At 40.7% G+C, this 15,255-nt stretch overlaps 2 protein-coding genes across 2 annotated transcripts; both read left to right on the forward strand.

Moving 5' to 3' along the window:
- The first annotated feature begins 4,645 nt into the window (after positions 1-4,645).
- On the forward strand, positions 4,646-7,067 carry LOC139608543 (gamma-crystallin M3-like). Its single transcript, XM_071462428.1, has 3 exons — positions 4,646-4,760; positions 5,567-5,809; positions 6,744-7,067. Exons 1-3 carry the CDS (start codon positions 4,728-4,730, stop codon positions 7,020-7,022), a joined length of 555 nt encoding a protein of 184 aa, XP_071318529.1. The 5' UTR covers positions 4,646-4,727; the 3' UTR covers positions 7,023-7,067.
- Positions 7,068-11,745: 4,678 nt separating this feature from the next.
- Positions 11,746-13,632, forward strand: LOC139608549 (gamma-crystallin M2-like). Its single transcript, XM_071462439.1, has 3 exons — positions 11,746-11,896; positions 12,673-12,915; positions 13,298-13,632. The coding sequence occupies exons 1-3, from the start codon at positions 11,867-11,869 to the stop codon at positions 13,574-13,576; spliced, it is 552 nt and encodes a 183-aa protein (XP_071318540.1). The 5' UTR covers positions 11,746-11,866; the 3' UTR covers positions 13,577-13,632.
- The last annotated feature ends 1,623 nt before the right edge of the window (positions 13,633-15,255 follow it).

The raw sequence follows: 15,255 nt of genomic DNA on the forward strand, positions 1-15,255 counted from the left end.
ATGTTTCCCAGTAGCTACATGAAACAACAAACTGTGCTTTTACATTGAAAAGCAAACTCAATCTTTATTGACACTGTTAACATGTGGCTAACAGCAAACAGCTAGCCTGACATTAGATGAGAAAAAATGTTCCCAATCTGTTCAAGATGACCCATTGTGGCCATTTTTAGAGTTCATTCATTTTATTTTGTTCTCTATTCACCCTCTGGGTGAAACGCTCTGTTAGACCTATACCTCTGTTAGGAATATACTTGCTGTTTGACCAAATGTTCATGTACGTAACAGCTGCGTTGTGAACACAAACTTGTTTTAGCATGACGCAAGCTTGCAGGGAGTGTCCCGCTTCAGGTGGGCAGCACCAAGAGACGTATTGATGTCAATAGGTCCAGGAAGTAAGGTCTAGACTCCCAACAAGGTGTTTCCTACAAATGCGAAAATTGGGTTTTGCCCTGAGAGTGTTTCTGTCTTCGGTAGGAACTTTGAGCTTTGAGACTCTGTAGAATGTTTACATGAAGAAAAAGCTATAGAACACAATGTAAGAGAGGGAACACTCAGAGAAAAATAACCATAGAGGTCTGATGATGAAGATAATCTGATAATGAAAATCAGTCTTATTATATTACTGTGTCAATGAGGTTACTACTGGAGTTTCAGGACCCACAGTCAGAGTAACACAATGAATACAGAGACACAAAGTTTTATAACAAAACTGGATTATCAGCTGAGTCCCAAGGCCACCAGGCCACCAGACCACCAGACCTCTAGTCCATATCTGTCATTTACTTTGCAGTAATCTGATTACTGACGGTTTCAAGATCCAGTTTTAATAACTTTATTATTTGAGTCAATGTTTAACGGTGTGTGTGTGTGTGTGTGTGTGTGTGTGTGTGTGTGTGTTAAATGAATTATCAGGACATGTCTTTGGGTAAATATGGATTTGGATCATGTGCATTGTTGGCCCCAGCAGTGATGGGTCTCCTCAAACAGCAGTTAAGCCTGGAGGGACTGATGAACTTTAAGGGGAATGTTAATTGTGGGGATTTACTGAACTTCAGTGTGTTTGTACATGAACTGTTCTGATGGAAACTACAGGCTGTAACTTTCTGTGTGCAGCAGAAATGTTATTGATTTATTGCTGAGAGAAAAAAAAAACTGTGTTTAAGATAACTTTATTGATCTTTGGGAGGAAAACAGAGTAACATAGCAAAGGAAACATATCAGAGAGGCAGCAACAGAAACAGATAAGAAGGAAAAATCTACAGAAATAAATAGAAATTAAATATAATGCTTATGTAGAGGTATCTGTATCTTTCTGCTGAACAATCTGCTCTGTTTATATTTTTGGACTTCCTGTTTTATCTTGGTTATTTCTAACTGGATACACAGAGACCTAACTAATTTTGGTCTCATCATGTATTTTTGTAGAAGACAGTGGATTTCACATGAAGTTAAGAAGCTAACCTGCATTTAAGGTGTGCAGTTTTAGAAAACATTAAGAGCACAGATGAATTTATATCATTGGTAAACCTCCTGCCACTTGAAGGTGAGGAGGGTTAGGGTTAGGGTTAGGGCTAGGGCTATGGCTAGGGTTTGCAGAAAGACACAGCAGCTGCATCAGCTCCAAAAGAACTCAACACACAAAGAAAACCCACTTAAATCTAAGGAAGAAAAAAAAATTCCATAGCAGGAGTGGTATTCCAGTATTTTAGTACTGCACTTATGCTACTTGTGACAAGTTTTAGAGTATTTCAATTTTTCCAGTTTTTATTAAAATCTCAGCAGTTCAAGTCCAGTGAATAACCTTTAATGGTACAAAGTTAAGCTGCCAGAGGTTAAAAAAAGTTTCAACCCATTGATAGGTTGAAATCTTGCATTATGTCAAATTGTAAAACTGTGTTTTTTTCTGGTCTTGCATCTGTCATCATAGTAGTAGCTGATGTTGCCCCTTCATTTTTTATCCAAAAGCACTAATTTTGTTTGTGAATCAATCTCTCAAAGTCTACAGGAGATTACATTTTCACATGGGTGACCATGTTTCTAACACCTTTTCATTTACCCAAAAAAGTAAAATACATCCCTCTGTGTGCATCCCACTGTGTTTCCCTGCTGTTGCACTGTCAGGAAAGTGTCTATCAAGTGTTTATCAGCAACCTCATCTACAACCACTAGAACCTCACTGACAACCACTAGCACCTCATCAAGAACCACTAAAAACTCATCGACAACCATCCATAGTTTTCCATTCATTTACTTTTTCATAAACTGGTTATATTAACATTTTGCTTTTACTGCTGCCCTCACCTGCTCTCTCAGCATAACACCTGACACAACATGACTATGAGGAGACAGACAAAATGAATGTAGTGGGTGTAGGAGCTCCAGGTAAACTGACTGCTCTCTTATTATGTGCACCACCTGTAAATTATAACTAAACACACCTCAGTGTAACAGTTTATATTTCATACACAGTTACAGATTTCTGTAAGACACAGTTTTAAATAGTGGTCAGTGCAGAGCACCCCGTCCAAACAATGGTGGACACAGATCAAAGATGACAATTAACTTTAGCCCTGTCTTTACAATCCACTTAAAGTACAGTAATGACCAACAGGGTTGATTTTTAATGTGTTAAAATGAATGAATGTTAACCTACCTGCCTCTGCTGCCACACTGAAAGAATGAACATATCTGGGCAGGTAACAACACACCTGAGACAAATGTACCCTGAGGCTGTACCTGTCACTGAGGGAGAGAAAGGGAGAGAGAGAGAGAGGGAGAGTGTGAGAGAGCGAAAGAGAGAGAGAGGGAGAGACTTTGACATTAAAACCACTTTATTAATCAGTTCTTTGTTCCTCACATGGAACAAAAATCTGTTTTGCATAAATAACTGTAAAGAAAGAGAAACCAGAGACTCACTAATGAACTGAGATGTCACAGATCACAGATGAAGCAGCAGTTCCCCTGTCTCACCAACAGAGCACAGAACTGACTCCACACAACTCTGAACACATCCAGGTTATTGACTGTCTAATAATAAACATGTTCAACCTTCAGACGAGCACCAACCAGTCCCTTCATTCCTCCAGATGTGCTATGTGTGTGTTTGTAGCTATTGCTCCATGTATGATTCTCCACTGGAGGTCACCTGTCTGCTTATACAAGGACTGCCAGCTACCTTTCGGGGATCGTAGATGACACACCTTGACACAGAGTTAATTTACTGCCTTCTTCTCCAGAACCTCAAACTTTTTGAGCTTTGGAGTCACACAGGTCAACAGGTTCTCCTCCTGCTCCTGCCACTCCTCCACAGCAGGAGAGAGGGAAAGCTGACCTGACATCCATCCTGCCACTGTTCAGACTGCAGACAGCTCTCAGCATAGGCTCTCATGAACCGTGACAGAGATGCACAGACCTCCTTCACCAGTCTGTCCAGGACTCTGGAGGACTTCATGTCCATCTTATGTCCCAGAGTCTGTTGCAGAGTGCCATCCTTGGCACTAATCTGCTAATCTACAAAACCAATTACAATTAATAGAAGAGTCTCTGGGGTCAAATCAATTCTGGGAAAACTGGAACTTATTTAGCAAGAATGATTATGGACTCCAATGGAAAATACTTGGACACCAAACCAAACACAGACCACACCACGGAGATGCTTAAACAGGACACACTGGGGAGCCCCAAGTTGGTGCACTCAAGCACCAGTGACTTTCTCACTTTTCACCGGGGCACTGCTGAGGCCATGACCAAGGTGGCTTAGAGAACCTCCAGGGAGTTCCCTGACAGCAGGGTGATTATTTATACTCCCTAGGACAAGACCCCTGCACATGTAATCCATGAGATCAACATGGATATCTTAAGCACCTGCACAGCCCTCCCAAACATCCACCTGGCCCACCACATCAACATCAGGACATGGGAACCCCCCCAACAGCCCTGCCCACACAGCTACTACTCCAAGGAGCAACAAACCCCACAGATACCAAGAAGATCAGAGGAGTTCTATCTGTAGCGCTTCACCACCTACATATATCCCACCCCTCAGCGCCATCCAGCCACAGAAGACCTGCCCATCATGACCAACAGGTGACCTACATACCTGTGATGAACAATCCTACCCCACTCCTGCCCACTACACCAATGTCTGTCTCCTTTTCTTAAATACAGTCAACAGAAGTTTCCTTGTTGGGCTTACTGAGACTTCTAAAGTGTTGGTGATAAACCTCAGCAACTAGCTGATAGGCTCTCAATATATCACCTTTAACTGTCTCATAATCTCATGGATGGACAGTAGATGGATGGATGGATGGACTGTAGATGATGGATGGATGGACAGTGGATGGATGGACAATGGATGGATGGCTGATGGAAGGTTTAAATAAAGAGTTGTAACATGATGATATGCAGTATTTAGTTAAAGTTTGTTTAAAGGTTAATGTCAAAGTGTAATGGGGAGTTTTTAAAGGTGCAGACAGGTGTGTTCATTGCAGTTGAGCAGGTTAAACAAAGTGCTTGTATAGATGAAAGCAGCACAAGAGGGCCTCACACACTCATTGTTACACCCTTTCACAAAGAGGCTTTGTGTGTGTGAAACAGACATGTGCTGACTCAGTGCTCTGACACACAAAGCAGTGACTGACGCTAAGGTGTATAAAAGCTGTGAGCTCACACAGGTGGGAAGGCAGGCCACTTCCGTCATCACAGCACGCCAACAACACGCCAGCAGCATGTCCACCAGTGACATGAACATGATGAGCAGGGTAAGTCCCAGCATGCAACTCTGCACTCAAACCCTCTTTACACATTATTCTGAAAAACACCCAAATTTAGACTGGGATCAACTGGAATACACATATCTGTGAATCTGGTGGCATTTATGAGGTCAGATGAAAGGTCACATGCCAAACTAATCTTAATATATCTGAGCATGATATGTGTATGTGTGTATATATATCAGTAACAGTGATAATTGATTTATTAAACTAGATAAGTGTTGATGTTGATATAAACACAAACACTAGGTTCAGTATTTCCATGTGTCAAAAATATATGGAGCTGAATCTAAAGCATAATCTAATAAAATATATACAAAAAATATTGATCTTAAAAATAAAAAGTCCAAAACAAGAGCAATATGATTTTATAAAAAATATACAATTTGTCCGATACATTGACTGTGACCTGAAGAGAAACTAAACTAAAAAATGAAAAAAAAAAAAAATATATATAATTTTTAGTTCAGTTCTTACATCTAAAGTCAATTACTGTTGATTATTCACTTCTCTGAGCTCAGCCATCAAGTCAACAACAAACATGATTGACAGGAAATTAAAGTAAACCAGGGATGCAACTAACAATAATCATCTAATTATGTTCTCTAATCTAATCATTTGTATTGATGATTATTGATAGATTTTGATCACAACCATATCTCTAATCTCTGATGAGGTGCCAGATGTCATGTGACCATAGCAGCTGTCATGTGACCTGAAGATGCGTTGGACACTTTGACTCCTCCATCAGTTAATAAAACCTGATCACTTTGTTTAAACCCCTCTCCTCCCAGATCGTCTTCTACGAGGACAGGAACTTCCAGGGCCGTTCCTACGAGTGCAGCAGCGACTGTGCTGACATGTCTTCCTACCTGAGCAGGTGTCATTCCTGCAGGGTGGAGAGAGGCTGCTTCATGGTCTACGATCGCACCAACTTCATGGGCAACCAGTACTTCCTGAGGAGGGGCGAGTATGCCGACTACATGAGCATGATGGGAATGAACGACTGCATCAGGTCCTGCCGCATGATCCCCATGGTAATCACACATCCAATCACATTGCAGTACTGGCATCTTCCTACATCAGTATTTGACCAATCACAGTATAGATCTTACCTACAGACCCAAGACTGAACACTATAATACTACTGACAAAGTAACTGGCAGCCTGTTACATCTCCCTACATGGATTACCACCAAGGCTAAGTGGGAAACTGCCCAAAAACTACAAGTTAATCCAGCTCCACTGATTTTAGTAGTTTGATTAGCTACAATTTAAACTAAGCCTGATCCTGTGTTATTATCTAATCATGTGGCCTGGAGCTGTGAATGTGGTAAATTCAGGCACTGAATTGATTCTAATATGTTAAGGGCGTTTTTAAAGGGGTAAAAGAAATTAAAATCTAATTAAAACTTAAAATTGACCAAATACCTTTATCTCTTAATTTGTATCTTAAAAAGAACCTTTTCTCGGTTAAAGTAAAAATTCTGGCTTCGCTTTGATCCTATTTGATCCCAAACTCCCTTAATATTATACTATAATAATGCATGAATGTATTCATGAACCAACCACAGAAATAACATCAGTCTGGTGTCAGCAGCAGCTCATTCATGAAGAAACTAATTCAAACTAACCATTCAAAGTGGGTGTTCATTTTCTTTATATACATGATCAACACCTTAAATTGATATTTCAAATTAAATGTAAATTGGGAAGATGATGCACTCAGTAAATTGTATTTTTATATTTTGTATAATGTATTTTTTTGTATTTGTTTTTAAGGTTTTGTCAGTTGGGGACACATTTTGTTTTCAGAGGGGAATTTAGGATGAATTGATGTGCAGTATGCAGTATGCATACAGTATGTTAGGTACAAATAAGGAGTGATTTCCTGTAGCCTTTATTTGTGCCTAAATACACTATCAGTGAACATGGGCTAATGACTGATTATTGATAACTGTTGTGTTTCAGTACCGTGGCTCATACAGAATGAGGATCTATGAGAGGGAGAACTTTGGAGGCCAGATGCACGAGCTGATGGACGACTGTGACAACATCATGGATCGTTACCGCATGTCCAACTGCATGTCTTGCCACGTGATGGATGGACACTGGCTGATGTACGAGCAGCCCCACTACAGAGGCAGGATGATGTACATGAGGCCTGGAGAGTACAGGAACTTCATGAACATGGGCATGGGCAACATGAGGTTCATGAGCATGAGACGCATCATGGATTCCTGCTACTAGACACTGTCAACAAGCTGAGAAAGAATAAAGAGCTGTTTAAATAAAGTTTAATGGTGATTATTAAATTTAAGGTGATCAAACTACAGTCAGTGGGGAAACATGACTGATGAGGAGTGGGCAAGATAAAGGCCAAACATTATAATGTGTCACGTGTTAAAGTCAGTATAGTCCTAATGTCACTGCTGCTGAGGTTTTTCCACATTAAAGGAAAATCAGGAAATGAAGGGATTACATCTGTGTGGTTTGAGCTATTGTCAGTATTTAGCTGGAGGCCAGTAAAATTACTGTTTCAAAGCAAATTTGCTGCAGCATTCATCCTGACATTTCCAGAACTTTTCATTTCACACCACACACCACCTTTGATGGATTTCTGTCAGCTCTGATTAGCAGGAGAAACAGAAATAGTGCCAATGCTAACACCAACCAGACAGAGTTAGTGCTACAGAGAAATGACTGAAAACACAATAGCTCCTCCTCAAATCTGTGATATGAGTATGAATATGAAACTCAGCTTCTGCCAACTACACACATTAGAGTTTACATCCATGTCATATATGTAATGTAGATTTCAGGTAATTTAATAAAACATATTAGTAAATTCTTGAGGTGTGGCCAAAAATATGTTTTGCAAGGTCACAAGACCTTTGACCACCAAAATATAACCAGTTCATCAGTGACTATGTGGCTGTAAGCAAAATATCAGCATGAAGCTCCTGTTTGCTTGAAGAGCACAGACGTGACACCATCACCATCTGTGTGTCTCTCACATCAACACAGTCTGTTTTATTGATTTAATTTCCCAACATCAGGTATGTTTTTTCCAGAACAAAAAACACAACAACAACCTGTCTGTTATGTCCACCACCATGAACAAGATGAGCAAAGGAAATCAGGGTTAGGGTTCAACAAACTGTTTCTTAACACATGTCCTTTTGACTGCAATATCCCCTGCAAAAACATTAAAGTACTCCGCAATAACAAACCCTTGGATATTAAATAACTAAAACATGTCAAGAACAATAAAAAAAAAAAATCAATATAATGAACTGCAAGCAAATTAAATACATTACAAGAGTCAGCAATGAGAGAAAGAAAATAATAGAATGTAGCAAAGGGAGAGGAATAAATCCATGTCCTCAGAAAACCTGCCCACCATTCAATGTTCCAATTCAGTTCAATTTAATTTGTATAGCGCCAAATCAAATCTCAAGGCACTTTACAGGATCAGGTTGAGACCTGACTTTGTTATAGAGAAGAACCCAACAGTTCCCACAAAGAGCAGCACTCGGTGACGGGGGAGTAAAAATTCCCTTTAACAGGAAGAAACCTCCAACAGAACCAGGGTCAGGGTGGGCAGCAGTCTACCTTGACCAGTTGGGTTTAAGAGGAGAAAGAGCGGGTGGGGGAAGGAGAGAGGAGAAAAGAGAGAGAGAGAGATAGGGAACTATAAGCTCTTTAAGGTACAATGGTACCTGACCATTAATGGCTTTGTATGTGAGGAGGAGGATTTTAAATTCTATCCTGGATTTTACAGTGAGCCAATGCAGAGACACTAACACAGGAAAGATGTGATCAAGTTTCCTTATTCTTGTCAGTACTCGTGCTGCAGCATTTTGGATCAATTGGAGACTTTTCACTGATTTATTGGGACATTCTGTCAAAAAATAATTACAGTAGTCAAGTCTTGAGGTAACAAATGCACAAACTAGTTTTTCAGCTTCCTTTAGACATAGAATGAGTCTGATTTCATCAACCAAAAAAAAAAAAAGATGTCAATCTCAGAGAGTGTGTCTCTTCTGTTACCAGGTGGGGATGAGTTTGAGGTCTACAAATTCAGATTCAGATTTAGACTCAGTTTCAGATTCAGATTCAGATTCAGATTCAGGTTCAAATCAGATCCAGGAACAGTTTCATGATTTTGGTGATTTTCAGTTGAAAAAACATTGAGGTTAAAGCTGAGTGTACATTTTCTAGTTTACCTTTAAAAATCTTCTCAACAGGATCAATGAATAAATGAATAAATGTATCTCCAGTAAATTAAATGTTATTAAACCAGTGTCAGAGATTGTCTCTGTCCTCACATTGACTGATCATCATCACAGAGTCATGTTAGTAAAGACAGGAATCACAGGATTCACAGTCTGTTACCATGGTAACTGGTTAGCAGATTAGCTTCACAGAGTCCCTATGGTAACTGGCTCAGAGTTAAAGTGATCTCAGTTTCTAGAACAGAAAACCAGAGTTTCCTTTATATCAGTTTCAGAAACTCAGTTGTTAAGTTTTACCTTCTTGTAAAAGTAACCATCACCCTAACCCTAACGCTTTAAATGCTTCATAGGTTTTCATTTTTTGTTGAATTGATCTTTTATTATTCATCAACATTTTTTAATAATAGATTTTATCCTACATTTTATTTCGTTGGTGTATTTGTTTGTGTGTTGTTGTTTCTGTGCTTCTCTATGGGCATAGTGGGATTAATAGAGTCAATAATTTAGCAAAATGAGTTGTCAAAGTGCGATTCTTATTGAACCAGATGCCTAAATACTAAAGTTCAAAGTTTAATGTTTGATCCTGAAAATAAAACAGTTTTTGTTTTGAAAAACTCCAGTGTCCATGTCTGTTCTATTTCAGACATTTTTAACCCAACTATATATATCTTGTGTCTTATTCCCATTTGACATAACTTGATCATTAACCCTCTCAACATCCACACATCTACTTAACCCTATTTTCCTAGTTCTGATTTATTATGTATTCTTCATAATGTATTCTTCATAATTCCTTTACTCGTATTTAGTGGTTGATTGTACAATAAAGGTGTAGAAGTTCACCATCATTGTCCTTGGCAGATTGAACTTCTTCAGCTGCTGCAGGAAGTACATCCTCTGCTGGGCTTTGTTGATCAGGGAGCTGATGTTCAGCTCCCATTTGAAGTCCTGTGTGATGATGAGTCCCAGGAAGTGGAAGTACAGTGTCCACAGGGGAGTCACACAGGGTGATGGGGGTGGGTGGGGCTGGGCTCTTCTTGACACCCACTATCAAATCCACTGTCTTTACAGCGTTCTGCTCCAGGTTGTTCTGTCTGCACCAGGTCACCAGATGGTCAATCTCCATCTGCAGACAGACTCATCCCCATCAGAGATGAATCCAATGACGGTGGTGTCATCTGCAGACTTCAGGAACTTGATAGACTGATGGCTGGAAGTGCAGGTGTTGGTGAAAGCAGGGAAGAAAGGACGAAGCCTTGGGAGGATCCAGTGCTGATGGTCCAGGAGTCAGAGACATGCTTTCCCAGCTTCACGTGCTGCCTCCTGTCAGACAGGAAGTCAGTGATCCACCTACAGGTGGAATCAGGCCCGGTCAACTGGGAGAGCTTGTCCTGCAGCAGAGCTGAGCTGCAGAGCTGCTGAAGGCAGAGCAAGTCCCCAAACAAGATCCTGCCGTAGAACACTCAGCTTTCATATTTAGGAATGTAGCTGCTGTCTTAACTATAATTTTTAACTGTTTCATAGTTTTGTCTTGCTCTAAACAGCTGATGAGTAATTTGTTACATGATATTCTTGCATTGCAGTCATGTGACTATCCTGATCCTGTACTTGCTTTGCACTCTTCCTCTCTTCTTTCACTATTTGAAATCCTGACTCTGCATCTGTTCTACTTTCTGTTGGTTCTCCACTGCTTCCTGACAAATGTTCTCCTCCACATCTGCATCAGTATCCATATCTCTGACATTTATAACATTTGATAGGAGGAGGACTTCCACTTCCTGCTGACCCCCCATAACTTCCTGTACACTCCATGCTCTACCAAAATAAAATACAGTTCATAACAACAACTCACACACAGAAACATATGTGAGACGAAACAGGTGAATAACAATAATAATCATCATCATTTTAAACTACACGCTGCAATGCTACACATTTACTTTTGTAACTGCTTATTTTAAACTTACATGGACCAATGTGCAGCATGTAGCTAGTAAGTGACTACGATGCAGTTATTACCAGTAAAAAAGTTAAAGCAGTACCAACAAACAAAGTTTATTTGTATATTTGGAAACACACACTGTGGTGTATAAACAGTTAATAAATGAGTGATATAATTTTGTTGTCATATGTCTTTATACTTGAATGAATAATGAATATAGAATTATGTAAGTCTTTCAATAATGAAAACATTTCATGAACATCAGTTACAGGATTTGAAACTGTTAAGACAGTAATAAAGACTTTAAAATGTGCTCATGTGTTCATAAACTAGTCAGTAAAAAACTATCAATAAAGCATTTCTGTGACATACAGATTCCTCTGAAGTCATGATTTCCTCTCATTAAAAATTTTCATTTTTCTCTTAAAACAAAATTTGTGAAAAAAAAAAAAAAAAAAAAATTCCTGAATGCATTTAGTTTGAATCACAGTCGGTTTGTTCTTTGTAGTTTGCAATGTATTGTTTGAACAGGAACAGGTGGCTTTATGTTGGATGTTGAATTATTTGTGGAATTTGTCAGATTTTTTTTATATTTTAAGATAAATGTTTAGATCTCTGTAAATGATAGTGTTGTATTCAGAGGTTTTTGTTCCAGAAAGTGTGGTCCACACAGTGAACAGAGGCCTGAAGGAGACACACAGCTGCTGTCTGTAGCTCTTTGTCTGTAGTTTCTAAGAGAAATGCCGAACACTAAGCGTCTCTTTTATGGCATGCTGCTGGCTCAGGCTGTTTAAACAAAAGGCCTCAGCTGCTCAGGTGCTATAAAGAGCAGCAGCTGCTCTACAGGTAACACACAGAGGACAACCACCACTGACAACTGCAGGCACATCCAGCTGACCAACGTGAGAGGCAACATGACTTCCAGCAGCATGAACATGAGCAGGGTGAGCACCCAGCAAACACAACACACTTTCCTAACTTCAACTTTAGTACTCTGGTGCCACATTTGTCAATATACCACTTGAACCAGATTGTGTGACTTGGGCAGAAAGAATGACTTTTGGGGTTTCCAGTTTTCATAAAATCAGTATTGCTATAGACCAAAATGTTTATAATCCTCTTTTAAACCTTTCACAAAGGTGAGTAATTGTAGAGCATGAAACAATATTCAGCATCCTGTTGATCATGATCGACTTTCTGATCTTTGTAGAGCTCTGAATCAGTTGTGAAATGTTTCATTTGGAAACTTTTTATTTCAAGCAAACAGTGATGAACAACATCAGGACTGCTATTTTAAGTGTCTACCTCCTTGTTGTGACAGGTTCACATTAAAAGCTTTGCAAATCAAAGACTTTTATTGTTAATCAGCTAGCAGCTATCCACTGTATTTGTCATGGGGAAGGGCCTTCATTTCTGTGGCCCCTGGAGCCCCCTCACCAGAGAAAACATGGACAGACAATTGATGAGAAGACAGTCTCATTCCTGCAATTAAGCCTTCCCCCAGAAAAAGGCCCAGATTCTGATGTAAATTCATAAGAAATACCAGGATCTCAATTTGCTATTTGATCACTTGGAGGTCATCATGGTTGTAAGTTTTCAGTTTTTCAGCAAATATGACAAATGTCACACACTAAAGAAAAACACAGCAGCTTAGATATATAATCATGTATGTGTCTCATGTTAAACCTTTGTCTGTCTTTTTCCTTCTGTTTGTCCTCAGATTGTCTTCTACGAAGACAGGAACTTCCAGGGCCGTTCCTACGAGTGCAGCAGCGACTGTGCTGACATGTCTTCCTACCTGAGCAGGTGTCATTCCTGCAGGGTGGAGAGAGGCTGCTTTATGGTCTACGATCGCACCAACTTCATGGGCAACCAGTACTTCCTGAGGAGGGGCGAGTATGCCGACTACATGAGCATGATGGGAATGAACGACTGCATCAGGTCCTGCCGCATGATCCCCATGGTAACCACACATCCAATCACATTACATTATTTTGACACAGAATTCTTCACCCAAGCATCAAAGTGGACAAAAACACACCAAAGGACTGTAGACTTTCCAAATAGCTACACAAATTCAACTGAAATTCAAAAAGGTTTCTTTAAACATATGTTTCTTAACGAGTGGTTTTAAAATACTTGGTTGATGTTTACTTAAAGTATATTCAGTTTTGTTTTGATGATTAAAATTCAATTCATAAAAAATTCAAAATGTGCCATTTATTTTTGTGCAAATACAAAAATTCTGTAAGATCAGGCAGCTAAAATGTGAAACACAATTGCTCACTGATGATTGATAAGTGACACATTTTAGCCTAACCCTAAACCTAACTGTTGTGTTTCAGTACCGTGGCTCATACAGAATGAGGATCTATGAGAGGGAGAACTTTGGAGGCCAGATGCACGAGCTGATGGACGACTGTGACAACATCATGGATCGTTACCGCATGTCCAACTGCATGTCTTGCCACGTGATGGATGGACACTGGCTGATGTACGAGCAGCCCCACTACAGAGGCAGGATGATGTACATGAGGCCTGGAGAGTACAGGAACTTCATGAACATGGGCATGGGCAACATGAGGTTCATGAGCATGAGACGCATCATGGATTCTTACTATTAGAGTCAACATGGAAACACTGAAAAAATAACAATAAAATGGCACATAAGTGAATAAGGTTTTCTTTCTGGTCTATCTTGTGTAACTCATTACTATTCCTCATTCAATATTTATTTGATGCTTCTCTCTGTGGAAATGAAAAGTTCAGTTTAACTATAGCAGAGGCTTGAAAAAATGTCTGTGTCCTTCCTGCTCTTGAGTGACTGGAGAGCTTCAGGTTTGTTTGGTCAGAGTGGGGCTACCTAGTGGTTTTAGCAACCAGTCTGTGGTGAGCAAGGAGCAAGTTTTGCCCTGTGTCCTGGTGGTAGGGCAGCACTACTAGTGTTGTGGGGATAAGAATGCGACCAGGACCAGCCCCAACAGAGCGTTGCCTTCCCAGTCACCCCAGGAGCAGGGGAACCAGAGTCAGCCGCGCCAAGGCGCCGCCTCCCCGGAACCCCCAAGACCCCCATGCTAAGTCAAGAATACCCCCAACAGTGAGAGCCAGGACCAGCCCCGACAGAGTGTTGCCTTCCCAGCCAACTCAAGGGTTAAACAGGACCTGGAGCCAGCCGCGACAGAGCGCTGCCTCCCCAGGTCCCCTAAGGTATCCCCGACCGGCTATGCTAAAGAGAGTCCCCCCCGGGAATGACCAGGACCAGCCCCGTCAGAGCGTTGCCTTCCAAGTCACCCCAGGAGCAGGAAGGAACCAGGCCAGCCACGTGAGCATGGCCTCCTGGAACCCCCAAGACTCCCATGCTAACCCAAAAAGCAATTTCCTGTTCCTCTGAGTAAAAACTCGTGGCCGGGTCCCCATGATATATATCAGGTAATCGACCTCTCACTCATGGATGTAGAGTGGCGAAACGCTCCTTTTTGTTGTAATAAAATCTACCAGCATGATCCGATGCAAAATCGGATCGCATATTGTAGATGGTGGTGATAAGCTGATCGTTTTGATATATAATATGTGGCGGTACAATGAAAATTGAGCGAGTAATTGAGAAATAAAGTCTCTATAATTCAGACAGCTTTGTGCAATGCACTCTGGTCTGTTTTCACAGAATACAGGAAGTGGTTCGCATTGCATCATGGTCCTTATATGTACTGAAGAACTTACTGAAGAACTAAGATTCCATTTGGTCAAGCCACTGGTTTGGCTGGCTGTCCTGGGCGTCATTCCTATTAGGAGGGATCCCGTTGAATTCCTATTGGTTGGGGGGCGGAGCTTGTGAAGAAAACCTCGTTTCTGCTTCAAACTGAATTGTAATGGAACCGTATTAGGTTAGGTTAATCTCCCTGAGTAAACAGTCCCAATAAGAGTGTGCCTATCTAAGTCCGATTGGTTGGGGGCGGAGCCTAACTGAACAATCCCTGTTATCTCTGTGAAAACCAGGTATATTCAGGTCATTTTGGGTCTAATGGGATTTTGGAGGGCGATGGTCCTCCAAGGGGGCCCCAATTAAATTCCGATAAGTTGGGTTAGGTAAAAAAATCAAAAACATACTCAAAGAATTGTTGTCCAATCAGACATACAATAAGCACAGGCACACAGGACTTCCACTTTCCCCTCTCCTTCCACTACACACAAAGAGACAGTCAAAAGAATCCGGTTTCGTGGCCCAGAATACCATCGATGGTAGACTGGGCCACATCCACATCCCACCTGACCTTCAGCCACACACACACAGAGTCTCCAGTCC

The sequence above is a fragment of the Trachinotus anak genome, unplaced genomic scaffold (genome assembly GCF_046630095.1).
Source record: "Trachinotus anak isolate AG129_WGS33_773 ecotype Australia unplaced genomic scaffold, CSIRO_AGI_Tana_v1 ptg000002l, whole genome shotgun sequence".
NCBI lineage: Eukaryota > Metazoa > Chordata > Actinopteri > Carangiformes > Carangidae > Trachinotus > Trachinotus anak.